Source organism: Equus asinus, chromosome 1 (assembly GCF_041296235.1).
Source record: "Equus asinus isolate D_3611 breed Donkey chromosome 1, EquAss-T2T_v2, whole genome shotgun sequence".
Taxonomy (NCBI): domain Eukaryota; kingdom Metazoa; phylum Chordata; class Mammalia; order Perissodactyla; family Equidae; genus Equus; species Equus asinus.
In genome coordinates, this window is record NC_091790.1 from 27,974,811 (window position 1) to 28,002,291 (window position 27,481).

The 27,481-nt window shown below is 36.1% G+C and overlaps 2 protein-coding genes across 14 annotated transcripts in view; one reads left to right on the top strand and one right to left on the bottom strand.

Moving 5' to 3' along the window:
- The window catches only part of PACRG (parkin coregulated), a 459,177-nt gene extending 437,406 nt beyond the window's left edge, over window positions 1–21,771 (bottom strand). The window contains exon 1 of the mRNA XM_014858375.3: window positions 21,312–21,771. Coding sequence (XP_014713861.1) covers window positions 21,312–21,467 — 156 coding nt within the window. The 5' untranslated portion in view covers window positions 21,468–21,771. The remainder of the gene's footprint in view (window positions 1–21,311) is intronic.
- A 100-nt stretch (window positions 21,772–21,871) lies between these two features.
- The window catches only part of PRKN (parkin RBR E3 ubiquitin protein ligase), a 1,201,475-nt gene continuing 1,195,865 nt past the window's right edge, over window positions 21,872–27,481 (top strand). For 7 of the 13 annotated variants that reach the window (XM_070520140.1, XM_014858373.3, XM_070520396.1 and 4 more), the window contains exon 1: window positions 21,872–22,038. In XM_070520140.1, coding sequence (XP_070376241.1) covers window positions 22,032–22,038 — 7 coding nt within the window. In that variant the 5' untranslated portion in view covers window positions 21,872–22,031. Of the gene's footprint in view, window positions 22,058–27,481 lie in introns of all 13 variants that reach the window. The other 6 variants (XM_070520235.1, XM_014858374.3, XM_044761635.2 and 3 more) reach the window with 5 other exon arrangements.

Below are 27,481 nucleotides of genomic sequence, written 5' to 3' on the forward strand. Positions count from 1 at the left end.
AATAGCTCATACTTAACCACACATTCTATTAAAGGAACTTTCAGTAATTCTAGTTATCTAAGATTTTAGATCAGTAGATTTACTATCTTTGTATATCCAACAAATATATATCTCTTGTCTGCCAAAGTATATTCAGACCTGGTCAAAGTGGTAAAAAACAAACATCAGTTTCTATAACTATTAGTAAATCTGGGAGGATAATTCCTAGAAAAATAAAATTAGGGAGTAAGTGTATTATAAAATTCATTTAAATGAATGACAGCCACCATTTCTCCTCCTATGTTTCACCTCAGCTCCTCCTCTTGTAGATGTTGGGTGTGGATCTGGAGAATTTTATTACTCTACATTTTCTCCCTGACCAAGAATATTTTCAAAGACCTAAGGTACTGTGACAATTCTCATGGCTCACATAACCTAGAAACCACAGCTAGATTTAGCTAGATTTACTCTCAGGTGCCAAAATCCTAAACTAATACCTACACTCATGAGAAGACAATATATAAAATGGAAGAGCATGTCCTTGACTAACAAATGCATCCTTACTCATAGTAGTTGCCAAATTATTATTTTATTCAATGAAATTTTGCCTTGAAAATTTATAAATAAGATCAACTGTAATTAGTGGAAATCATCTGAACATCTTTGCATTCTTGGGAGTTATTTCTCCTTATTCAATGAATGTTTCTCTACCCACTCTATTCATATTAGTAATAAAGGAAAGTCCATGTCTAATTATGAAGAGGTAGCCTAATTTTTGTTCAATGGCTGGGAACACAAAGATTTTTATTTTCACTCTAAAAAATGAAGACTTTTGGGGCTAGCCCTGTGGCATGGTGGTTAGGTATGGCATGCTTTGCTTCAGCAGTCTGGGTTTGTGGGTTCAGATCCCAGGCATGGACCTATACCATTTGTCAGTCATGCTGAGGCGGTGACCCACATATAAAGTGGAGGAAGATTGGCACAGGTGTTAGCTCAGGGCTAATCTTCCTCAGCACCAAAAAAAAAAAAAAAAAGAAGAAGAAGAAGAGTTTTTCTACGTGTTGGGTCAAAAGCATGTCATCTTTTTGAGTGAATGACACTTAAATACTATTCATGTTCAAAACTTCAAAATGTGCACTATTTTTCTTTTGAAAAAAATTCTTGAAATTAGGTTCTAAATTTTACAGGTACATGATTATTTTCACTTGTTTAAGGCTAAGAAAATGGCTTATTTTCAAGTCATTGTATACATGTCTACATCCTCATATTAATAAAAATAGCTAATTTTTGTTTAGCAAGCAATGGTCTTAGTGTTTTGAATGTATTAGCTTACTTAATCCTCATATCCATACGAGGTATGCACTCTTAATATCATCTTTTATGTGTGAAGAAACTGAGAAAGAGAAATAACTCACTCAGCATACAGATAGTAGAGCTGAGATTTCCAAGCCAATCAGTCTGGCCATGCTATCCATGTTCTTAATGATTACAGTACAGTACATATTCCCACCTATAATTATCTATGGGTCAGTACAAAGTGCCATAAATGATGAACTAAGTAGTCATATGACAAGTAGATGAAAACTGGTAAATTCAAGATCAGATAGAAACTGACTTTAAAATCCTATACCTAGGCTGAAAAAATGCCATAAAATAGTCAAGAGAAAAGAAAAGGACTTAACATAAGTTTATGCATATTTAGAGTCATGCACAGGCACAAGCGGTGTGCATATCATGGAAATCTAGAGATGGATGCAGCTTTAAAAATAATATATTTCAAATGCCTCATTTTACAAAGAAGGTAAGAGATCAAGGAAAATAATGACTTGCAAAATAGTACACAGCTGTCTGATGAGAAAGCTAAAAATAGAACTAAACACTTTGACATCCAAGCCATTATATCTTACACTTCATTTATACACAGCAAATCTGTCATATTTATATATTGAACTATATGCTCCTTAATCTTCTAATGCCATTTTTATTTTATTTTCACAGTATATAGAGATATCCAGAAAGGATAATGTGAAAGGAAAATTCTAAGTCAGTGTCGTTTATGAAGATAAATATAAAACTCATAAACAAAATATTAGGAAATTGATTCCACACATAGATGATCATCTCAAAAGACATAAAATTATAAAATCAACATCTAAAATATAAACTTTAAGCAAGTTGGAAATAGAACACTGCATTAATCTTATTAAGAGAATCTAACGTAAAACTTTAACAAACCCTGTACTTTATCATGAAATATTGAAATATCGTGTGGGGACAGGAAGAAGGCAAGGATGCCCACTATAACTCATCTGTTCAACAACAAGCTGAAAGGCCAATTCCATTCAGTAAGACAAGAAAATGTTATATGGATTGGAAAAGAAGAAATAACATTTTCATTGACATACGACATCATTATGTATGCAAAATGTCCAAAACCTCAGCACATACACTATTAAAATTAACAGGAAAGTTTCACAAGTCTCCTGTACGAAAAATAATTGTACATGTCAAAAATTAGAAGAAATATCTTAAAAACCAGACCACATACATTGGCATAAAAATGTACTAAGAACTAAATATCAAAAATGTAAGAGCTCTATAGAGAACATTATAAAACAGAAATTAAAGGAGACCTAAGTAGTGATATACTACGTCCATGGCTTAGAAGTTTCAATATAATCATGGCTTAGAAGTTTCAGTATAATAAAGATGCCAGTTCTCTCCGTTGATATTTACATATCACTGCAATCCAATCAAAATCTAGACTCTTTTTTCTATAACTTGACAACTTTTATACGTAAATTTAAAGTTTATATGGAAATGCAAAGGGCCAAGAATATCTAAGTCACTCATGAAGAAGAAAAATATTGGAGGACTTACACTTTCAGATGGCAACATACAGTATAAGGTTACGATAAGCAAGAAAGACAGTAGAGAATAGCGAGTCCAGAAACGAATCCAAACATATGTGAACACTTAATCTATGCTAAAGGCTGTACTCTGAAACCATGAGGAAATGGCAGTCTTTCCAAAAAACGGTGCTGAGTCAACCAGATATGCAGAGTGACAAAATGAAACTTGATCCTACCTCACAGCTTACTCAAAAACTAACTACAGGTGGATTGTAGAGCTCAATGTGAAAAGTAAGGGTATGTTTATAGCCTCAAGATAGGGAATGGTTTCTTTCTTTCTTTTTTTTTTGATTTTTTTTCTTTTAAGATTGGCACCTGATCTAACATCTGCTGCCAATCTTTATTTTTTTCCCTTCTTTTTTTCTCCCCAGTGCCCCCCAGTACATAGCTGTATATTACAGTTATGGTCCTGCTGGTTGTGGCATGTGGGATGCCGCCTCAACATGGCCTGATGAGTGGTGCCATGTCTGCGCCCAGGATCTGAACCCATGAAACCCTGGGGCCACCAAATCAGAGCATGTGAACTTCACCATTCAGCCATGGGGCAGGTCCCAGGGAATGATTTCTTAAGACAAAAAAGGTACTAATCATGGAAGAAAAGATTGATAAATTTGACAACATTAAAATTAATAAGTTCTGTTTATCAAAAGACTCTACTAATTGAATGAATAGACAAGCCACAGAAGGGGAGGAGATATTTACAAAACATATAGCAAATAAAACATCTAAAGATCCATTGTGTATAAAGAGCTCTCATAAGTCAATGATAAAAAGACAGGCACCTAATAGAAAAATGGGCAGGTGAGTACAATGAGCACTTCACAAAGATGTTCAAATGGCCAACAGACAAATAAAAGCTGCTTAACCTGATTAGAAAACTGTAATATCATACTATACAATCCTCAACTTTGCTCAAATTTAGGAGTCTGTCAATAATGTATGTATATATACGTTTGCTTAAAATGCACAAAATATTTCTGTAAGACACACAAATACCTGCTGTCTCTGTAGATGATAAATGAATAGAAAGATTTCTAGTGCATGCCCTTCTGACTTTTAAACTACTATTTATTACCTATTCAATCTATTACTTATTCAAAATCAATAGCGTGCAGTATACTACGTGTATCTAGAGAGATGATTCTCTCCCCTCTGCTTAACTTACTGAGTAACAAATTTAATTTGTCAAAACAATTTTAACTGCACGTCAGGGTGACCAGTACATGAAAAATGCTTTATATTTCTACCCTCTGTCCCAGCTCTCAAAAGGAAGACAAGAACATACTTCTAAAGATCTATTTGCCCCTGCACAAAATGCACACAGTGGTTTCAAACTTCCTTCTGAAGTATATGATGGAATGGAGTACCCAAGACCAGGATCCAAATATCTAGCATGCAAATCTCATCAATATATAGAACAGGTAATACATCATTTAGACTATGTCACACATTTTATATATTTTAATATTTTTCTGCTAAAGCAGATTTCTTTGTTGGGTCTGGCACTATTTATAAAAATAGAACTAAAGTGAGTACCACATTTTTCTGACCCTAGACTCTAGAGCTGAAGTGTGACACCACATTCAGGCTCTTTTCTCAAGCAGGGGCTTATTGTACTTAGATGCTATGTTCTGTTAACCTTCTTCAGCAGGTTGTGAATCCTTGTGAATCCTTGTTTTCCTAAGACACATGGGGCATTGAGAATATTTTGTTTTAATCTTCAGAAGTCGCAGACAATTTTCTGCATTTATTCTTGTTAAAATCAGGGAACCAATGGAAGTCTCCAGAAAAGTTGTTGGTGTTAATGGAAATTTGCACCACTGGAAAATACTGGTTGTTATCTGTCCTAATGCCATCTTTCCTGCTTCTGCTGAAGGCCATTTTGCTTTTACTTCTTTCCATATTTCTCCTCATTCCTTTGGTCAATTTTCATTTTCTCCACTCTCACACAAAAGACAAACCTTTAAAGACAATTAGAGTTCATCTCTTCTTTCACATGGTAAAATGCATAAATTGCCGTTTTAGTGTGTGTAAAATAGACCTTTACTTCTTCTAGGCTGTCTTTATTACCAGATGTTAAAAATTCTTTCTTCAAGTGAATTGTTTGTACTGGTTTCATGTCTTCTCGGTCAGCAGTCGAAATGTTTCAGACGATTAGCTTCTAAATATCTAATATTTTACTGTGCTTCATGTTTTTCCCTATGATGTGCCTCATAAGTATGAATAAAATGGAAACTAATTTCATTTTGTGTAAAAAAAAATAGTTAAATGTGAAAACAAATTAAATATGTTACAAAGCCACCTGGTGTCAAAAAATCAATCTAGAGGATTAATACTGATCACAAAGCAGTATTCTGAAGAGAAAGCATTTTGGGGTTGGAGTGTGAAAATTTTACCAATGTGCTGTTCAGAATGATAGGCATTTAGGATGGCAGACAATTATGATAACAGTGCTTCTTCTATGGCATTTTTTCTTCAACCAGCAATACACTTTTCCAGTTTCCACAGCAACCCAATCAATTCCTGATTACAAATGCAAGCAGAGCAATTTAAGCCCAGACTAGGGAAAATGACGAGTACATTTGTAGATTTAGAGAAATTTTGAAATTAGCCTCTATCACTCATCTGAGAAGCTCTATTTGAGATTCACAATTAAGTTAAAGACTAAAAACTTAAAAGAAAAATTTCTAACTGAAGATAAACCGAATTTTATAGAAAACTCATTTTTTTTATTACGTCTTGCAAGGAAAGAAAGGTTTCAGACTGCTGCTAGATGAATGGCATCATTTAATTATAGCAGTCGAACTGAATTACAGCAGAAATAAATGACAATTAGACACTAACGTCTAAACAATTAATGGAAGCATGAATAATTTCTATAATCTGTTTGTTTAGATTAATGTATTTCGTGCCAAATTACAATCTAAAATACTTAGATATGAAATTTTTCTTCTCAGATTTTTATTATTAATTTTAAACATAAGGATTATCATGTTTAACTACAACAGAAAACAGCAATACCAATACGGTTAGATGTGGTGCTAATTTTAAAGTGCCTTCTAAAAAGTAAAAAAAAAAAATCATTTCTAATATTTCTTGAATCATATATATCACCCAAATAAAAATACTGTCTATGACTTGCACAGACCTTTCACTAATAAAAACTTCAGGAGAAGCACTCTTCTTTATTGAATTAGGTGGATTTGTAATGAAAAACAGGTAAAGGCCAGTGAAGTGATTAGGCAAACACAAAATGGTACCTTAGTGACTTGTAAGCATTAACAGACCTTTCTGAGCACATAGCTCACTACCACGAGTGGCTCAAGCATCAAGATTAGAATCCTATAAAATCATTAAAGGCCTGGTTTATAGGACAGGCCAATTACATGTTAGCAGATTTGTGAAAAACATAAAACCACCATCTTATAAGCACTTACTACATTAGATTTCTATGTTGCTGAGCATGTGCTTATGTTTTGCTGTAATATTTCATTTAATCTCCATGAACCCTCTGAAGTTATAATAGTATTTGCATCTGCTGATGAAGCACTTGAGGCTTTCCAAGTCGAAACCCAATGTCACACACTGGCAAGGATTCTAGGAAGATAATGACTTTAATTGTGACAAATCATAGCACTTAACATGTGAGGTGCATTACACACGCTATGTGAAAGATTTTACAAGAATTTTACTCTGTGAGTTGAAGATGGGTAATCTGGTTAAAAATGCCTAGTCTAACTTTCTAAAACAAGATTTTATTATCTTATAGCAAGGTAAAATCATTTGATCATCAGAAAAGATCTGCTCATTTTTTTTAAGCCTTAGGAATACATGGTCTAACTTATGATCCTAGAATAATTTTAATGAATAAAATGACAGTATGAATGTCTAAGAAATAATTTTCCTGAACACTATAAAAATTTTTATTGGTTCATTATTCCAGTTTAATGTGCTATCGTTCAAATTTTCAAAATTCACTGACTAAATTGCATATATCCATCGAGGTCAGCAGGAAAGCTAGCTGTTGGCCCTAGGCTGAAATAAATTTATGCTTCCTTATAAAATGTGAAGGATTCCTAAGAAATCTTTGAAAGAAAACAAATGAAGGCAGACATAGAATTGAGTTTTATGTACAAGGAACAAATAAATCTCAACAAATGAAGGAAAATGTTAAAGTACTAACTACCATAGTTCTTAATGAGAAATTCTAAACATTAATATATGTTGGGTAATCTACAAGGGAGAAAGTGAATGCAAACATAAATACATTTAATGGAGAAAATTATAAAAACTTTGTTTTCATAATCTAATTAACAATACTTCAATAAAGCACATATAATAACTGTATATTTAATGCCATATATAAATCAATGATGGAAGTTTTCAGATTATAATAAAGGTGTTGCACACAGTGATACAGGTTACACTTTTAACCAAAGTTCATAGCAGCTGTTTTTAATGGCCATATACTGGACACAACTCAAATGTCCGCCAACAGTGAGTGGGTAAACAAATTGTGCTATATTCATACCAATGGAATACTTCTAGCAATTAAAGGGAATGAAGTATCGATACACGAAACAGCATGGATGCATCTCAAAATAATAATGCTGAGTGAAAAAGAAGCCAGAGAAAAAACAGAGTATATTCTGTATAATTCCATTTACATAAAATTCTAGAAAGTGCAAACTCCTCCATAGCGCCAGAAAGCAGATCATTGGTTAACTAGAGACTGGAGAAGGAGAGAGAGGGAGGAATTACAAAGAGGCACACGGAAACATGGATGGTTAAAAGTGGTAGAAATGAAGGAGGGTGGTCTGGGGGAGTGGCAGCAGATATAGGATGGGGACTGATAAGCCCTAATAATCCATTCTCTACGACTTTACCTATCAACATGGTGCACACATCACATTAATCCAACCCACTTTCCTTCCTGACAAATTTCACTTATTATTATTTGTGAGTGACTGGTGACTGAACAGGGATAGAGCTGAGCTCTGTGGTTATGAAACACAGTCAAATTAACGAAGTTGAACCGATTATTTCACAAAATAGTAAAAGTTGAAATGTAACTGAACTTGCTGATCTAAGCCTGGTTGTAGACATAATTTTTTAGCCTGCTTAACATCTGTACTCCAGAATGTTCTCCATCCTTCCCGGAGGCTGATACTAGCTTGTGCTTCTCCTAACAGGAGGCTAAGGGTTTGAAGTATCTTTTTGGCTTCTCTGAGGCTCCAGTCTCTAGTTACTAATCTCTTTTAGGCTGAATCTTGGTTCACTTTGGAACCATAGGTTTGGGTTCTGACTCAAACATTTGCCTCTGCTGAATCCTAACTGTCTCTCAAGACTCTGTCACTTTAAGTCCTACCCTGGCTGAGTCAATCCAGTTGATTCTGGGTTTGCCAGTACTAGTTCTGGATAAACCTTGGTGTTTGTACTATATAAGTCACTGGAGGTATTTCAATCACGTCTAATATACCCAATACATGATGCTGATTCATACTTTTGAGATCCTCCCAAGGTTTTTGATTCTTTTTGTTTTGTGGGTCCTAATCTAACACACCATTTCTGTCATTTTTATTGAAGTATCAAGAGTTGACAAGGTTCAACTCAATCAAATTAGCTTCTACTCCTATAAATAGAAGGCCAAATGTGATCTAGAGAAGGGTCTTTTTATCTATAAGGAAGTTCTTCATCAATCAGTCTTCCAGATTTTTTCCATAAGTAATTAATATGAAAGAAATGAAAGACAGGTTAGATGGACATTCACAGTTGAATTACTTTCACAAAATAAGTTAGGATTAAACAAACAAGAAACACAAGTGAGCGTCTCTGATATCTAGAACACTGCAAAGTATTGAGGGGTGCAGGGACAAAGAATTATAAGACATTGGCCATTTATACTTCACGCTTTATCTTATAAATGCTATATTTGATGAACTTCTTCTAAAACATTTTCATTATTTACTCCTAAATTCAAAAAATATTTCATGTTCATGTGAAAACATTTAACAGTGTGTCATTTTACTTAATTTTGAAATGAAGTTATAATTTTATCATGCAAAATGACTGTTTTTTTAAAATACAAAATACAAGGCACAGACGACTTGGTAAATCTTTAATGTCTGTCTCAGGGACTGTTTATTCATAGATACTTTAGTTTAGAACAGACAATCTGTGAAACATATTTCTCTGTGGATTGTCTTCTAAACAAAAACCACAAAAGGAAGGTAGTTAGCCATGATCTATCTTCTACTCATTATTTTATGTGGCATTTATTATCTAATCATATTTTTTCTAGGCTTACTTTCTCTAGCCTATGCCACATCAATGACTTTGACTTGAATTGGTTTAGTAGGATAATTCTAAAATATAAATTATTTTTTATACAACACAATTATTCTTTCTAATATAATTAATTTACATACTTTTTCCTAAATGACAGTAACTTTGGTAAAGAAGCAAATTCATGATAATGATATCTTAAGTTTTTGTTTAGGCTATGATTCTTGCATGTATATGGAAAACTTAAAAATAAATCTCCCTGAACATAACACTTCTTCTCTACCACAGCCCAATTGAATTACTTTACACATACTTTAGAATTTCATTTCTTGGATCCCAAATATTAAACATAAATGTCTCTTGCCTCACTTCTTAGGTCCTATAAAGTCAGCGGTCACCCTGTGTAATAAACCTCAGTGTGCTTCTCTTTTCTTTTTAAAAAAGGTAGAACAAGAGAAAGAAAATAGTATGTAAGAGTAGAAATAAGAAATTTGTTATCAAAATCAGAAGAATTAGTATATAGATTCAGGAGACAGTATATGAAGAGAGAAACAAAAAGAGGAAAACAAACCATAAGTAAGTCCAATCAAGAAAAAAATTAATAAACTAGCAATTAGAATACAATGAAAGATAGTAAAATTTAAAATATATTAACAATATATGTATGATATGACTCCAGTTTTACACAAAAACCATGCAGTGATGATTTTGGAGGATAATTCAAGAATAATTAATTCTAGTGAAAGGGATTTGATTTTTTTTCCTCTTTTAGATATTTTCTTAAAACTCTATATAAAAACTTTTCCCCATTATAATGAAAATAATTGTTCAAAAACACAATATTAAAACAAAAACATATTAAAATCTAATAAATTCTTTTCTTCAGAATCAAAGTGTAGTACACATATTTGATTTTCTTTCTAAAGTTTTAATTTTAGTTTATACAAACATCATTTTGCTCTAGCAGCAAAGAACTACAGGAAGATAGGTGCCTCCTCCAGTCCCAAAGGATGACCCAAACCTAGCAATCTCATTTCCCCACCTGTTATGGACTGAAATGTTTGTGTCCCTCAAAACTTACATGCTCAAGCCCTAACAGCCAAGGTAATGGTGTTTGGAGATGGGGCCTTTGGGAGCTAATTAGGGTTAAAATTAGGTCCTGAGGGTGGGGCCTTTAGGACGGGATTAGCAGCTTTATAAAGAGAGTAAGAGTCTGAGTGCATGCATGGAGGAACGGAAGTGTGAGGACACACAAGAAGTTGCAGTCGGACCTAGGCAGGGAGCAGTCACCAACAACTGAATTGGTTGGCACCCTGATCTTGGACTTTCCAGCCTCCAGAACTGTGAGACATGAATCTGTGTTGTTTCAGCCTCCCTGTCTGTGCTATTTTGTTATGCAGCCAGAGTTGACTAAGCAACAACCTTAGCATTAATACCCAGATTTGGTGATAAGATATAAAGGGTTTGTGGTGGGTTACTGGGAAGGATTTTGCTCCCTGATAAATGAAAGATATATCAATAATTTATACTTGTTTTTTAAGCTAAACACATTGTGATTAAATCATGCATAAGAATGTAAGGATGAATTAACATTAGAATATCAGATGATATTAACATTATGTTAATATTAACAAAGTGAAGGAGAAAAATCTTATGATCATTTCATTAGATACAGAAAGTGTCTTTTATAAAATTCAATATGACTCACAATTTTTTAAAAAAACCTTTAGCAAATTAAGAATAGATTGCAACTGTCCCCAAATTATCCTGTACACTCAATATAATTCTAATTAAAACCCTGAAAGAGATTGTCATGAAACTTGACCACTTATCTTAAAATCCCTATAAGATAGTAAGAGACCAAGAATATCAAAGAAGATGAAAACAAATTTGGAGAACTCACCTTACCAAATATCAAGATTTATAAAGCTACAACAATTAAGACAGTGTGATGCTGGCTCAGAGATACATAAATAGACTAATAGGGCAGAATAGAGAGTTCCAAGATACTATTCATAAATGGTACTGGATATGGAATAGATCAAATCAAAGCCTTATCTCTCATCTTAAAAAATGAATTAGTGACTGAATAATTAATAATCTATATGTGAACATTATAAGAAGAAAACATATGCAAGAAAACAAGATATCAGGATCAAAAAACATTTCTGAAACTAGGCACAAAATACACAAACCATAATGGGAGAATTTGATAAATATAAATATTTAAAATTAAACTTAAAATTTCTGTGCATCAAAGAATATGCAAAAAAAGTATAATGACAAGTCACAGACTAGGAGAAAATATGTGGAGTCCATATGCAGAATATACTCATATTCAGAATATATAAAAAAATCTATATATCAATAAGAAAAGGCAGACAGTCTAATACGAAAATGGGCAAATGTTAAGAGTAAGCACACCACAGAGGAAGAAATTTATATGATTAAGTATGAAAAGAAAATACATCACTAGTTATCAGAGAAAACCAAAATTAAAACAAGATACCATTTCATACTCTTCTGATTGGCATGATTTTTAGTCTGATGTTGCCAAATGATGATTAGGTTTTGGGAAATAAGCATTCTCATTATCTATTGGTAATGGTATAAATACGTATATATTAATTTGGAAATAAATTTGACAAACTCATATATATATATATATGCACTGCATATATTTTGGAATGACATACGTAAACTCTAGGATTTTAGTTACCTCTGGGGATGGAAGGATGGAGGATGGAAAACGAATAGAGCTATAGATCATTCTAGATGAACACAGCCTATTTTACTATTTTCTATACCTATTTGTATATTTACATTTTTCAAAATTTGGAAAAACACGATTAAAATAAAACATATGAGATTCAAAGGGAACATTAGATTTAAAGGGACTGGATATAAAGTAAAAGTAAATATACTTATTAGGAAGACATATGCCTAAAAACATGAAGTGATAAAACATATTACAAGCGAAGACACCATTAAAACGTGACAATTTTTCTTCCAAGTGGTTCATATGGTCATTACAATTGCAAAGGGATGTTTCAGTTTTGCATATTATTAAAAGGTCATCTGGAAGATTAAACTGGTAAAGTTAACATTTATGGATATGAATTAGGAGAGATTAGCCTCCCCAGTTTATAAACATATTACAGTTATAATATTAAAATTGTGTTACATTGGTCAAAAATTCCTCTCAAATATCTCTGAGTATTATGTATAATTATAATATAAAAAAAAGAATTGGGGCCTGCTTGGAGGATGGAAGCTAGGAATCGGTATTTTTTAAGCTCCCCAGGTGATTCCAATTTGCAACCTGAGAACCACAGCCTTAGATGTCTCCAACCCATTTCCAAAATGTATCAGGAACAGGTCAGAGATGCTGAGGTATTGATCCCCTCCACATGCAGCAGGTGGGGAGGGGGATGGCAGGCAGGGCCTGAAGTGTCAGAAGCCCCAGGCCTAGTGCCTCAGGCCACAAGGAGAGAGGAGGGCAGGCACAGACCAGCATCGCAGGAGGCCATGTAAATCAAACCTTCATTGGAGTCTTCAGTTTCTTAAGATCTTTGACTCAGTAATTCTACTTCAGAAATTATATGTCAAAGAGGTACTTTAAAATACAGAAGACAAAATTTATATAAAAATATTCATTTCGGGGCCAGCCCCGTGGTGCAGTGGTTAAGTGAGCACATTCCACTTCAGCGGCCCGGGGTTCGCTGGTTCGGATCCCAGGTGCATACATGGCACCGCTTGGCAAGCCATGCTGTGGCAGGCGTCGCACATATAAAGTAGAGGAAGATGGGCATAGATGTTAGCTCAGGGCCAGTCTTCCTCAGCAAAAAGAGGAGCATTGGCAACAGATGTTAGCTCAGGGCTAATCTTCCCCCCCAAAAAAAAAAAATTAAAAACATTCATTTCAACACTTATGTATAACAGCAAAAAATCAAAATCAACCTGGGAGAATGATTAAGTAAATGATGGTATATTCAGAGGATAGAATTTTATGAAGTCTTTTAAATGCTTATGAGGAGTTTGTAATGACATGTAAAATACTAGCATGTTAGAAGGAATCCATAAAATTTTGTATAAGGTATTATAACTACACACAATACAAACTAAATATGCAAGCTATACAAAGATGTATATATGTACATATATATACTCTTCATAAAGTACACATATATTTTGCTTATATATATCCTATAAAAATAAGTACAAATTAAAGAATTTTAAACTTGCGTATAATGAATAGAATTTATGACATCACTATTTTTGGCAAAAAAAGCAGAAAATAAAGATTGAAAACTGAATGAGCAGAAAGCCTGGTCTCTCTTGTCTCTGAACCACTGCCCACTGCCTCTAACTCTTCTCCTCGGTCCCCTTCATCTTTTATATTTCACCAAACAAGATTCCCTCTGGGAAACCTTCCAAGACCTAGCTTCTTTCAGGTCATTCAGCTCTGTGTTCTAAAAGCATCACACATTTCCTTTCTCACACCTTATAAAACAGCAGCCATCTTGCTCCTGTCATAAAATGAACTAAAACCAGAGCTAAAAAATATACAGTCTACACTCTCCTGTAGGCATTGTGAATTCTGTCCTTGGATCAAATTGGGCCACCCGAAGTCTATACACATGTACTCTGTCAATTTAATCTCATGCAAAATCCAATTCCTCAAGATACATTTTAATATCGCCCACTTGACGCTTACTGAAATCTTTTATGGATGAAATTTGCTACTGTATTTCTTGTAAGAAATAAAAATGTAGATATGGTGTGTTGCATGTATTTAAAGTGCTACATGATCCATTTCTCTGAGAACTCAGTGCAGAGAAAGCTTGAATTCCCTATAGCGATGGACAGGTTACCTCTTTTGTGATAACGAAAAGTGTATACGTAATGTTCCCCTTTCAGCGACAGATGCCAAGAAGCTCAGAATGAAATGTGAACATCAATCAATATATTGATCCTTATGAATGGCAAAATTGATTCTCCTTTTCTTTACTTAGGCTTTCTACTTTAATTACATTTTATTTTGTTCTTTCACTATTGTTTGTTCTACTTTGTTTCTGATTACTGCAGTTTATTTTAAAAGCCTTGTGTTTTAATGCATATGTATTTCATTGTGAGACTATTGAAAATTGGTTGAGGAACACATTATACATAAAAACATAAATAAAATGTTTGAGATAATTTTTTTCCCACAAGGTGTATATTTAAAAAAAAAAAGGATGAAAGTGATCATTAAGGGAATGGAAAGGACACTCACAGAGTGGGACACTATGCTTGCAATATACATATTTGACAAATGCCTTATATCATTTAGAATAGACTATGAAAAATAAAAAGTACTACAAATAAACAAGGCTAATCGAGCCAAGAGAAGAACAGGCAAAAGCCTTGAAAAGCCACTTCATAAAAGAAGATGACCAAATGGCCAATAAGTACGTAAAAAAGTTTTTAACTTCATTAGCCACAATAAAAATGACTATTAAATCCACAAGGAGATGACATTATAAACCCACTAGAATGCAAAATGAAGAAAACAGCAATTATTGGTGAGACTCCAGGGCAAATGGAACTCCATGTAGAGCTGGTAGGAGTTTAAATTTGAAAAATCAATTTGAAAAATGGTTCTGATGTACTTACTCAAGCAAACATATGCATACCCTAGAACCCAGCAATTCCCATGTATCTATCCCTGGACATTCTTCCATATGTTCTCCAAAAAAAAGTACTAGAATTTTCCTAGTAGTGCTATTGCTACCAGTCTTAACCTGGAACTCACACAAATACTCATCAACAGAGGAATGGATGAGTAAATTATGTTATGTTCCCACACGAAAACACTATACAGGAATGAGTATGAACATTTACAATCATAGGCAGTAATGTGGGTGAATCTCACAAATACAATGGTGATCCCAGAAGACAGACACAAAACAACTACAAACCTGTAAGGACAAATCTGTTAACAGAAGTCAGGATAAGTTCAGCTTAGGCATGTGATGGGCGGTGACTGGAAAGGGCTCTTGAGGGTTCAGCAGTGTTGGTAATGTTTTTTTGATCTGGGTGCTGGCTACACCAGTGTGCCGTTTAATATTCGTCAAGAGCTACATTTACCATATGTGCATTTTCTATTTGCATATCATGCATCAACCAAAGTCTAAAAAAAAGGTGATTAAGAGAGGACTGATCTGAGTCACAAAAATCTAGAAATGAAGGTTCCATTCCTTGGTCTGCCATTTAATAAGTGTGCAGAAACCACCACAACAAAACATTAAATTGTCTGAGATTTGTATGCTAAATGGAAAAAAATAATAGACTGCCCTGCGTCCTCATAGAATTTCTTGCAAAGCCAATTGGAATAGAGATGACTAGCCCTATCGTATATTAAAGCATATATAAAGCTACAATGATTAATATATATATAGCACTGATAGATCATTTACGTTAAATAGGAAGATATTTTATACAACTTAGTTTAACTACATGTAAAAGGTAATGTAACAACCTTCTGGCCATTTGGAAAAAAATCAAAATTTCTACCTCACTTCTTAAACCAAAATGAATTAAGATGAAGCAAAGCTTTACAATAAAATATTGAAATTATAAGAGGACTAGGGAAAAAAAGTTAAAATTCTTCCCATAATCTGAGACGGGAAAAAGCTATTCTAAACCAAACCACTTTAAAATTTTACAATGAGCATGCATAACTTTTATAAGAAACCAATTAAAATATGGCATAAAACTTTGGTAAATTATTCTCATTCTTACATTTTGTATTTATGTAACACCATTAGCTTTTTCTTGAAGCTGCTAATTCAAAGATGATTGTCTAATTACAGTATAAAACATGGTCGTTCATTAAGTCATTTGACAAAAGAAAAGTAGCACCTACTAGGTGCCAGGAACTTTTCTAGAACTGAAGACACAGCAGTGAGCGAAAGTGTAATACTTTCCTGCCCTCACAGAGCTTACTCTGTAGTGGAAGAAGACACAGGACAAACTGAGTTAATATTAGAGAGTGATAAATAACTACAGAAAGATACAAAATGGGGAAAGAAGATGGGCATGCTGGAGCAGGGGTGAAGGGGCTTATTAAGAGGTCGAAATTTTAAATAGTCAGGGAAGGCCTCACTGAAAAGTTAATGTTTGAAGAAAAATATGAAGGCTCAAGAGAGGGTGATAGGAAGGGGGAAATGCATTTCTGGCAGAGGGAACAGGAAGGGCAAAGGTCAGAAGGAAGCCATGCAATTGGTGCATTCATGGAACCGCTGCGAAGCTATTGTGGATGGAACAGAATTAGGGAGGGAGAAAGTACTAAGAGATATGCATAAAGAAGAATGGCAGTTGGATTACATAGGGCTAGTGGAAGAACTTCAGCTTTTACTCTGAGTAAGATGAGCAGCCACCGGAGGGTTTGAGGTGAGCCATGTCAGGATCTGGCTGAGTTTTAAAGGGATCTTCTTGGTTCCTACATTGGAGGAGGGTGGTTAAAAGAAGTCCAAAGTAGAAATAGGTAACAATTACAGCAACAAGAAAGAGGGAGATGATGAGATAAGAAGAAACGGTAGAATTGCTTTCTTTCATTCATCATATACCGAGTACACTGTTAGGGACTGGTTGGGATGAAAAACTGAATTAGACAGATTCTGCCCTCGCAGAGAATTTACATGAGGAGATAAACCACGAGCAGAAATAACCACAATACACAGTAGAAAGCAATGAACATAGGATCGGCTTGCATCTTGGTTGACAAAGGGGGAGAATTAGGGAAGCCACCTTGAAACAGCCGGCAATTCAGCCGTAAGCAAATAAATAAGCAGCTTGGGACATGCGTTCTGCCTCTTCCGGACTGCTCAATTCCCAGCACAGAAAACAGTGCTTGGCATGATGATCAGTAGATATTTGTTTCCTAGTGACGGAAGGAGTTGCGTGTGTGCAGATATGTAAGGAGAAGGGCATTCGAGCAAAGGGTACAGCGTAAGCAAAGTCAATAATGAAGCGTTACAGTTTAATTTGGCGAATGAGAATAGCGGGAGATGAAATTAAAACTACAGAATGGGGTGAGATTACAGAGGCCTTGTCAGTTCTGCGGAGGTACCATGATTTTTTTCTGTAAGAATTGAAGAGCTCCAAAAGCTTCCAGCAGTGATAAGAGGAGAACTTGGTACTGGAAAGACGAGTGTAACAGTACTGATAGTTAATTGAGGCAATCAACCAATCGGTGGCTGGAGTCTAGAGACCAGCTTGGATGATGTTGTAAAAACCTGGACAAATGGTGATGAGGGCCTCAATCAGGTTATTGTCACTTGGTCCTTTCATCACTAGTATTTCCATTGTACGAAGAGTTGGTATTTGCAAGCTTTACCATAGATGTGTATTTATTTGTACTGTAATTATTTTACTTGTCTATCTCCTTTCCTTCACTAGCAATATTTAGCACTGGTGGCACACTTCTAATCAACCCCCAGTTTCCCTTTTTCCCTTTATTATAGTAATAAAACACTTTAAGTTTTAGTGGGATGCAGAGCTACCAGTCAGAGACCACATTTCTCAGCCGCTCCTCCAACTGGATGCGGCCATAGACAGTGTTGGCAATGGATTTGAGCACAAGTGATGAGCGCAACTTGTGGGACATGCTCTTCTAAGGAAGCTACTTGCTCTCCAGTTTTCCTGCCTCCTCTTGCAGGTTGCTCCTTACCCATTTTTCTCTCCTCCTGCATGAAGTAGGTGCTGCAGGCTATGCTCTTTTGGAACTACATAACTTTCTTAGCCTGTTTCCTGATGGAACAGATATGAGGGTCTGGAGTTGTTGTAAGGGTCAATCTTTTGCAGGCTTTTGCTAAGAGGGAAAATAAAGGCCTGTGACTAAATTTGGCCAGTGGGATGTGAGTGAAAGTGGGATGCTGTGTTTTGGGTCATGTCCATAAAAGGAAGCCCTCTGCTTCCTCTTTCCTCCTTCCTGAGGATAGGGATTTGATCCTGGTGGTGGTGAGGCCACGTTGACCCGTAGCATCATCCTACAGGATACAAAGTAAGAATATACAAGGCTCCTATGTCCCTGGACCTATCTCACCTGGAAGCAGTGCCCAACCTCCTGGATAACCTACAAACCTGGATTTGTACATATGAAGGAAACAAATTCCATCTTAGTTAAGCTATTGTTATTTGGTCTCTGTTAAAGCAGCCAAATCAATATCATAATATATAATTTATAAATATTGACCATTACCACAATGTGTTGAATGAATATATGATTGATAAGTATAAAAGTTTCTATATAAGTAAAGTAATATTATAGAATTATTTCTCCCATTCTCATAAGCTTTGAGCATAAAAAAATCTATAGTCCATTGAAAAGGAAAGCTATGATATAAACCTTAAGTTGAAGTCAACTTTTCTATCATCATAACCTTGGGTCCATGTTCAAACTTGCTTTATGATAAGGTAGATTAGCACAGAAAGCATCTACTGTCTGTTGAGATGAAGCCAATACAGCACTGGGCTACGGGTTTCTGGTTATGGGCTCTATCATACTACAAACATACTGCAAAAAAGGGAAAAGGAACTATGAACTCTTCAAACTCTGTATCTCCTATCACTCTTTTTAGTCAAACATTATAACGATATAAATTTGAATACTATTCTCTGATTTCAGAATTTGTGTCAACGCTTGTTTCCATTACGGAACGCAACAACAATTTCCAGGAAGTAAAGGAACTACTTACTATTTAAGAACAACATTTGATGTTGAGATTTAAAAAAACTAGCCATTTACATGTATCATTATTTTGTAATTAATTTTCCATTCCCATATGTAGATTATGACTGTTTAAATAAAGATTTCTGCTTGCATAGCCCATCTGATCAAATCTTTTTATGATCAAGTTTGTACACTTATATGACAACAGCACTCTCAAAGAAACATTGGGAGTCTCCATACAACTCCTTAGGGTATAGTCCTATATGTCTTTTGTGGAGGGGCACTGGAATGGTGACATTTAATTAGCAAGTTTTGGAAAGAAGGAACTGAAGGCAAATCCAAGTACTAGAAAAATGGCTTAGGGGTTGGCTTCTGGAACAAGGGGTTGCAATTAAGATGAGTTGGAGATTGGCATATTATTTTCTGAACGGAAATCAACCTTAAGAAAGAGGGGTATTTTGACTTTATAACACCGAAAGGTTTATACCATTGAAGACAGAAACAGTGAAATGCAAATACTGGATATGAAAATGAAAGGTCTTATTTCCTGTACAACTGAAGTTACTTTGCATACACAGTATTGTTTATCTTTCTTTTGTCAAGACTCTAGTGTTGTTGTTGTTGGTTTTCATTGGAGTATTAAGGGCAGGGACTTTATTTTGCTGATCCCCAAACCCCAAAACTGTGCTTAGCAAATTCTTAGTTTCACCAAAAGAAAAATAGCTGTTGTTGATTGAATGCATGAACGAATGGATGAATAATGTTTGCATCTAACAATTATGATTTCCGCTAAATGAAGTGAAAGAATGACTCATGCTGTTTTGAGGATCCCATGGAGACATAGGTATTACACTAAGAGATTTTCCTTAAAAATATGGAAATAAGAAGATAATTTATCTCAAATAAGTTGTTTATAAGAAAGCTGCTTCATAATCAATGGTTTTTTTGAGTCCTCTAAGCATATTTGTTACATTTGGTAATACTGAAATATTTGATTTACCAGAATTATGATTTTAGGTATAAGGCTATGTTTTGGAAAAATAAATATTATTATGAACATAGGTATAGAAAAAAGGTAAAGAATCTGACCAATTTTTTACAAGTGTTTGAAAAAATCACTAAAATTATAATCACAAAGATTGTTTAGAAGAAAAGCAAACAATTAGCTTTAAGGTTATGGTATACTGTATTGCTGGTACATGAGTTATCTTGGGTCCCATGACCATCTATTCACAGGAAATACATGCACAAAGACTGCAGTTATAACAAGCAGAAGTTTTAGTCTACTTCCAAAAATTTTAGCTACTTTAAATTACCTGACACATTCCAACAACCAGAATATCATTTTGTGTAGCAACACGGGAATCTGGCCTAGTGGTCTAGAAGCAATCTGTTTCATTCATGTGTTTTAAGGATGTGGTTTAGAAAGAAGGTATTAGGTTTGCAACATTTATGTAAAACAAATAATGTGACACTGGAAAGCAACACTATTCATTTAACATAATGAGTTCCTATACAATAAGTCAGATCCTCCCAGAGTGTAAATTATACAAATTTTAAAGCTGCATTTATTATTTAATATTGATTCCCAGACAGGTGCTTACTCAGTGGTAAAACCTGGTTTAGCCTACCAAATTTAAAGCTGGTTTGACTTTTTTCCTAAACCTGTCATGCATGTAGCTAAAATATTTGTGTACAATTTAAACCTTTTTTCCCCTAATAATACTGAGAATATTTTCTTTTTACTACCACAAAAAAATAGAAATGAAATACGAATTGTATTAGTAGACAGAGATATTTGAACTGAAGCTTAGGTTGTTTAAAATTAATCATTTAAAAGGTCTATCTGGAAATAGACTTCATATTCAGGTGTTGTTCAGTACACTAGCATGCTGTTTTCATTTTGTGAAAAAGTGTCCTTAGAGTAAATGCTAGGATATACTAAAATTTCCTAGGTTGAATTGATGAGATTTCTTATTGTAGATTATTTAATGAGTTTATGTTTCCAGCTGTACATCAGCACACGTAAAATTCTGCAAGAGAGTTTATGATTTCTATGAACCCACTTTATGAACTCACTTTCTAAAAGGCCCTTTGCTGAATGGGCTAGTTTAGGAATCTTTCTAAAGGGGATCTTTCCTCTTTGTGTAAATAGCTTAAGAGTAATTTGGGGTGGTCTAGAAACCATGAGTTATTAGGAAGGTGCTTATAAACAGGCATAGTACATTACCTGCCCAAGATCCTTTCTAACAACCTAGCCTGGACCTCCACACTCTGTTGGGCACCGTCTGCTACTGGCTGAGTAATTGCCATTTTTGGCAAAGACCACCCAGGTCATGGTCTCATAATCCATCCTAGGGCCAGCCAACCTCTACACTCTGATTCGGAGCGAGTGCATTCAGTTTAGGAAGATCACTTACGACTGAGTTTTTCATCATGGCTTTGACTGTGAAGCCCTCAGAAACCAGGGAGTGAGGCTGGTGCACCGGGAGCGGCTGTTGTGCCAGCAGCTTGGTCCTCTTCGGCATCTTGTCTAGGCATTTGTTTAAGCTCAGGGTCTCTTTTTCTGCCACCATCTTCCTAGAAAATGTCTTGTTCTCATAAAACGTGTAGTAAAAGAATCAGTGGGTTTTACGGATGTGAGAAGGAGGTCGGGAAAAAATGTAAACAGGCGCGTTAATGGTAGAACTTCAATCCCCTCGTAGTGCCCAGGTTGATCCAGATGTTTGTCAGCTCCTAGGTGAAGGGAGTTGAGGGGAGGGGAGGGGCGGGAAGAGGGCTGGACCGTGGCTAGAGCTGCAACAAGCTTCCAAAGGTAAGCCTCCCCGTTGCTAAGAGACGCGTCAACACGGCGGCCGAGTGGTCCCACCCCCCCGTGACGTAAGTTTCCTGGGCCTTAAGCCGGAAGGGCAGCAGGCGGCGGGAAGCGGGCGGGGTGTGGAGAAACTACGCATTAAAACTACGACTCCCAGAAGGCCCCGGGCTGTGCGCCGTCTGCGCGTGCGCATTCTGACGGCGGGGCACGGGGAGGGAAGTCCTGGAGGATTTAGTCCCGGAGCGCCGCTGGTGAAAGGCGTGGGTGGGCGTCGGTGCCCTCGTAGTCCCCTGCCTGTCCGGCAGCCTCCACCTGCCCAGTGAGCATGATCGGTACGTGGGTGCCTGCAAGGTACAGCCTCTCTGCGCCGCCCCGCGCCCAGCTGTGGCGCCACGCCGGGCCTCGGCCGACGGGGACCCCAGGGTGCCTGCCAGTGCCAACTGTCAGTGACAGACAGGGCGGCAGTGTCCGCGCCGTCCTCAGCCTGCGCCGCCGGCGTCCCGTGGTCCAGGAGAATCTGTGTTCTAAGTCCCCCCCCTCCCCCCCCCCGCCCCTGGTGGGACAGGCTTCCCACTGAAGACAACTTGGCGAGGGATCCTGGGGTGCGCCCCACCAGGGTAGAGCCGGGGTCCCGCGATCCTACCGCGAGTGCACTGTTGGCTCAGACCTGTGGGGGTCCGTGGGAAGGCCCCTCCTGTCCGCCCCGATTTCCATCCTTCGGGGAGCCTTGATAGCTGCCTTTCCAGTTTAGGACAGATTGGGACCCACTGTCTGTAGGACTCCTTAAGGGAAACCCTAGCAAAGCCTTAACTCTAATGGAAGGTACCTGCTGAGGATGGTTGAGCTCGAAAGAAATTCCTGCAGATGGATTTAAACTTCTTGCTCCCTGGGATTTTTCCTTTTAAAGTCTCTCGTGGAAGGTCTGAGATGAAAGAAAAATCTAGAGTGAATAATAGCAAGGGTTAAACTTTTGCATAGTGAATTAATTCATTACTCAAAAATATTTTTTTTTTCACACACAAAATGACTTTAGGTGCATTTTTGTGAAGACAGCTTTGGGAGTGACTATTAGAATTGTTTATAAACACTGTGATGTGTAAGATTAGCAAAGTTCCTCTCTTCCCAGTTGTTAAACAAAAAATTATTTTAGGGATTATCTCTGAAAATTAGAGTTTATTATGACAGAGACTTGCTTTAGATTATGCGTTGAAGATTTGGTGAGTTTATTTTAGGATTATTCGCAATGGGCGCCACTTACAAAACACTTGGTTACAACAAGTACATCTGAAATCAGATGTGATTTGTCCAGAAAGATGAGAGGTAGATTTAAAAAATATGTTAAATTTGTATGCACTGATAAACACTTCTTAAGTCTTTTGTTTATGAAATTAATGTTAAAATGTAAAACATTCTACCTATCACTGGGAGAATTGGTGCCAGTTACCTGACACTGTCTTTGCAGCAATGATAAAATCTAAAGATGTCCAACTTTTCTTACCTTTCTAGCATGGTATAACTTTTGGTGAATGACTTTTGAAATTGGTCGGGTTAATAAAAATTATAAATATTTATGAATCTTTTGATCCTTTTTATGTAACAGTTATGCAAGATCCACTTGTAAACACAAATCTGAACTGAACCAGAAAACCAAGTAGAAGAACTTTTTCAAAATCCATGCTATCAGTATTTTATAGGAAAAAATGGTCTATACCTTGTTTTAAAGACAACTGCACAAATCTTATTTTAATTCAAGTTAATGTAGTGCGTGAATCATTTTAAAAGGAACAAATTTATGGTAAAGCTGTGTAAAGAAGACAGGAACTTAAGATCTAAAAATCACCATAATTCTAATTATGTAATAAATGATTAAATAAATAACTTATTAGGATGAAATATGTTTAAGAAGTTTAGTTTTTATTTCGGATTTAGGGACATAAGAAGGAAGAGTATGATCTTTGGATCTGACGATTAGATAATATCTGGTAATGACATGGAGCATATAAGATAGATCTTAAAAGGCTTCCTTTCTCCTACTCCAGCTATCATTTTACATAGTGCAAATAAATGTGTATTACAACATAAATAATTAAATCCATGCCCCCTCCCAAGAAAAGTACCTTACATATAAAAACCATGTGGACAATGTGCAATACATTATTTTATACAACTGGTTGTATTGCCTGATTCTGTTGGTGGGCATATTTTAATAAAAATATTAATTGCCGATTTTGGACTTGTGTTGAACAGTGCTAAAGGTTAGTGAAAGTGGAAGCAATTGAAGGGGTGTCTTAGAGTGGTGAGTTTCCTGTTTCTGTGACTGAGCTTTGGAGCCAGGAAAGGCATTATAATCTCTCCCCAGTTATGTAATATAATATAAATATATATCTGGGGACAGGTTTTTTCTGTTAAAGACATCTGTGCCTCTCAGAACCTGTGCTCTTTTTAAATGCTATCCCCTCTTTAATGCAAATGGTAAACTCTTCCACTTTATTTGAATCTTCGATCACTTTTGAGGAAAAACAAAAAATGGGTTTCTTGGTAGAATAGGACCAAAGGGAATTGACTGTATCTCACTCCCAATAAAATTACCTTCCTTTTACTTTCTTAAAACCCAGGATTCCTTCTTGGCACGAAGACTGTTTCAAAAGCACTTACATTTCCCACTTGGATTATGATTGATATGTTAAATGTCCTGACCCAGACAGCTACAGAAACATAATCTAATTGAAGTCGGTGAAAAACTATGACTTTGTGAGACGTATGGACAAGGACTCCACAATAACATAAAGCAGAGTAGAAAAGCTTCAGAAAATTCAGCTTAGAAAAATGTAATTTGGGGCACCTCTGTTAAAATTTATTTCTCCCTTTTTTAAAATTAGCAATTCTTTGTGTTTAAAATTGAATTTTAGTAGCGATCTTTATGGTATATTCTAAACATCCTACAGAACTGGGTTAGGTATTTGAGTAGTATCAGATATTAAAGTGCATGGATATATACATTTAGCAGTGTTGCCAGTATTGAAATTCAAATTCAATGTCTTATTCTTTAAAAAGATTTTTGATTGATTTAAAAAAAAAATTCTCAGAACATAATCTCTCTTGTACCTTGTTTAACTGAACATCTCTTATAAAACTTACATATCTGTGTGTACAGATCCACCACACAGTAGTTCCTAGTCTTTTATTTTATGGATGTACACAAATTATGCAAGCACTCTCCAATAAATTAGCATTCAGTATGTTTACAGACAATTGCTATCATCAGGAATGTTTGTGTCCATATCATTTTATATACATGTGTAAGCATATATGTAAAGTAAACATCTTATTACTATTTCTGGGTGGATGTTTTATTTTATTTTGTTTTTTTTTTGCTGAGGAAGAGTCACCTTGAGCTAACACCTGTGCCAATCTTCCTCTACTTGTATGTGGGTTGTTGCCACAGCATGGCTGCTGCTGAGTGGTGTAGGTCCATGCCAGGGAACCAAACCCAGGCCGCCGAAACAAAGCATGCCAAACTTAACCACTAGGCCTTGGAGACGGCCCCTGGGTGGATATATTAGTGGAAGGGTTTGTAGATTTTTGTCATTGCTAGGTATTTACAAATTGTTCTAAAATAAATTACCCTATTATGTAGTCATGTCTACCATAACAAAGTAGCAAAGAGCTGCCCTGCCCCTGGGACTGAAAAATTACAAAAAGATGTCCTCCCCAGGACTGACTCAGCTTTCCCCAGCAGAACACTTCCTGGGTTTCCCCTCCCCTCCTCCGCCTCACCCTAGGTTTAGTGCCTTTGGGCAGTGTACAAGTTGTACAACTATCCTTGGTGGCCCTGCCCTCCCTGAGAGTGTTTATAAGAGTGCCCATTTCCCCACTGTGTACCAAAAAATATTTTTACTTTTGCCTTTCTGATAGATAAAAAAACAATATATTTTAGTTTTTAAAATGAATTCACAAAGAAAAAACCCTCCCACTTTTCATTTTATGGTGCTTTATTTTCAAAAAGCAGATCCAATAAATTGAGCACCTACTGTGTGCCTGCTACTGCTCCAGGTGCCAGGGACACACCAGTGAATAAAACAGGAAAAAATCCCCTGCCATCAGGAAAGTACAGTCTGACTTTATTATTTGCCCACAAATCTACATATTTGTTTTAAAGCTTGTATGTGGTGAATTTTACAGTCTTAGAGTTTATATTTCTAGTTGAATATACTGTGTACTGCTACTTGCCCTGCCATTTCAATAATTTTAGATGAAAAGTAACCCCTTGTCTAAGTACCCGGGGTAGGCTCGAAAAGCTTCTGTTGATGATGAGATACAATTGTGTTGCAAAGAAATTCTACTAAATTTTGGTGTAGAAGATTTCATGTAATTATGTACAGTTCTTCTTTGGGGCCAAAGGCTCTAAAATGATGACCTTACGCCCTTTTCAATTTTGGAACTCTTTCTAAGGATTTTTTTTGAAGTCTGCATTTTTTTGAAACCTCATAGCTTCGTTGCTTGAAAATGATACAATGAAAGTACTTTGTATTAAGATATGCAAATCCATTTCTACCTCCAAAGCTTCTTTGAAAAATGCAAAAAAAAAAAGTTCTCTTTACTTGGAAATGCTTCATATTCATGAAAGCAGTTACAGTGTAGAATACTTTATTCGGGTAGCTCTTAGTTCTTTGATCAATGGAAATTGTTTCCTACCTGCTGTTTCTTCAGGCTTTAATTGTGGCCCAGTGCTTATTCAGTGTTTCTGTTTTAATTTGCATTTAATGAGCTCATTTTAAATGTTTCTTTGTGGTAATCTGAATGGTTTCTCTCTTAAGTTTTGTAGTATTAAAGAAAGAGATTTATGTGACACCCGCTGATTTATGTTGCAGCTCACCTTCCTGGCTTGTTTATTTCACCCTGTAGGAGAGGATCTTGGTTAAAAGGAATTGCAGTAAGATGACTATTTCCCCCAGTCCTAAGTGTCCTAATTATGGGGGACTTCCACCAGGCTAGTTCAAACATCTGTTTTCACTAAATAGAAAACTTTCTTCCTTAGATCAATAAGTATTTCAATTCATACTAATGATTTCAGGGTCAATTCTTCCTAAGGTACTGGATCAGGTGGTACTGGGTGGTGGGAGGGCTCATCCAGGTGGGTGGTGTGTGTATATATCGCCTGTGGGAAGGGACACAGAGAAATATAAGAGGGTGTTTCTCCCAGATGAGTCTGTGATCTAGTTGGACTGATAAGACGTATGTTTGGGGTAAGGATTCCACCCTCTCCCCAACAGAAGCAGAGCAGTTAGAAAGACAAGTGTAGATAGGAAAACACACACAAATGATTGTTCATGTCTCCTTTCTTTTGAATGTTATTCTCTTAGATTTAAATGCCCTTCCTCTCTGTAGTACACATGGACACTTCTATTCATCCTTCAAGATCCATTTCAAATGACACCAACATTATATGAAGTTTTCTTCATTATATGAAGAGACCTGTGTGTCACCTCTTACACTTCTCAATCTGAAGCAGTTAGCTCCTCCTTTAAAATCAACCCAGATTTTAGCAACTACGATTTGTCAGATCCTTGCTCATAGGGTAGAAGGTGTACAGAAGAATAAAGATTGCAATCCTCAATGGTAAGCACCATGATGTATTTATACAGGGAAGCCCTGGAGAGGGCAGCGAAGAGAGCCTGAGCTCCTCTGTTTCCAGAGGAGCCATCTGAGTTGCCCTGAAGGACACGTGGGAATTACGTAGATGAAGGCAACATTCTAGATGGAGGGAGAGACATG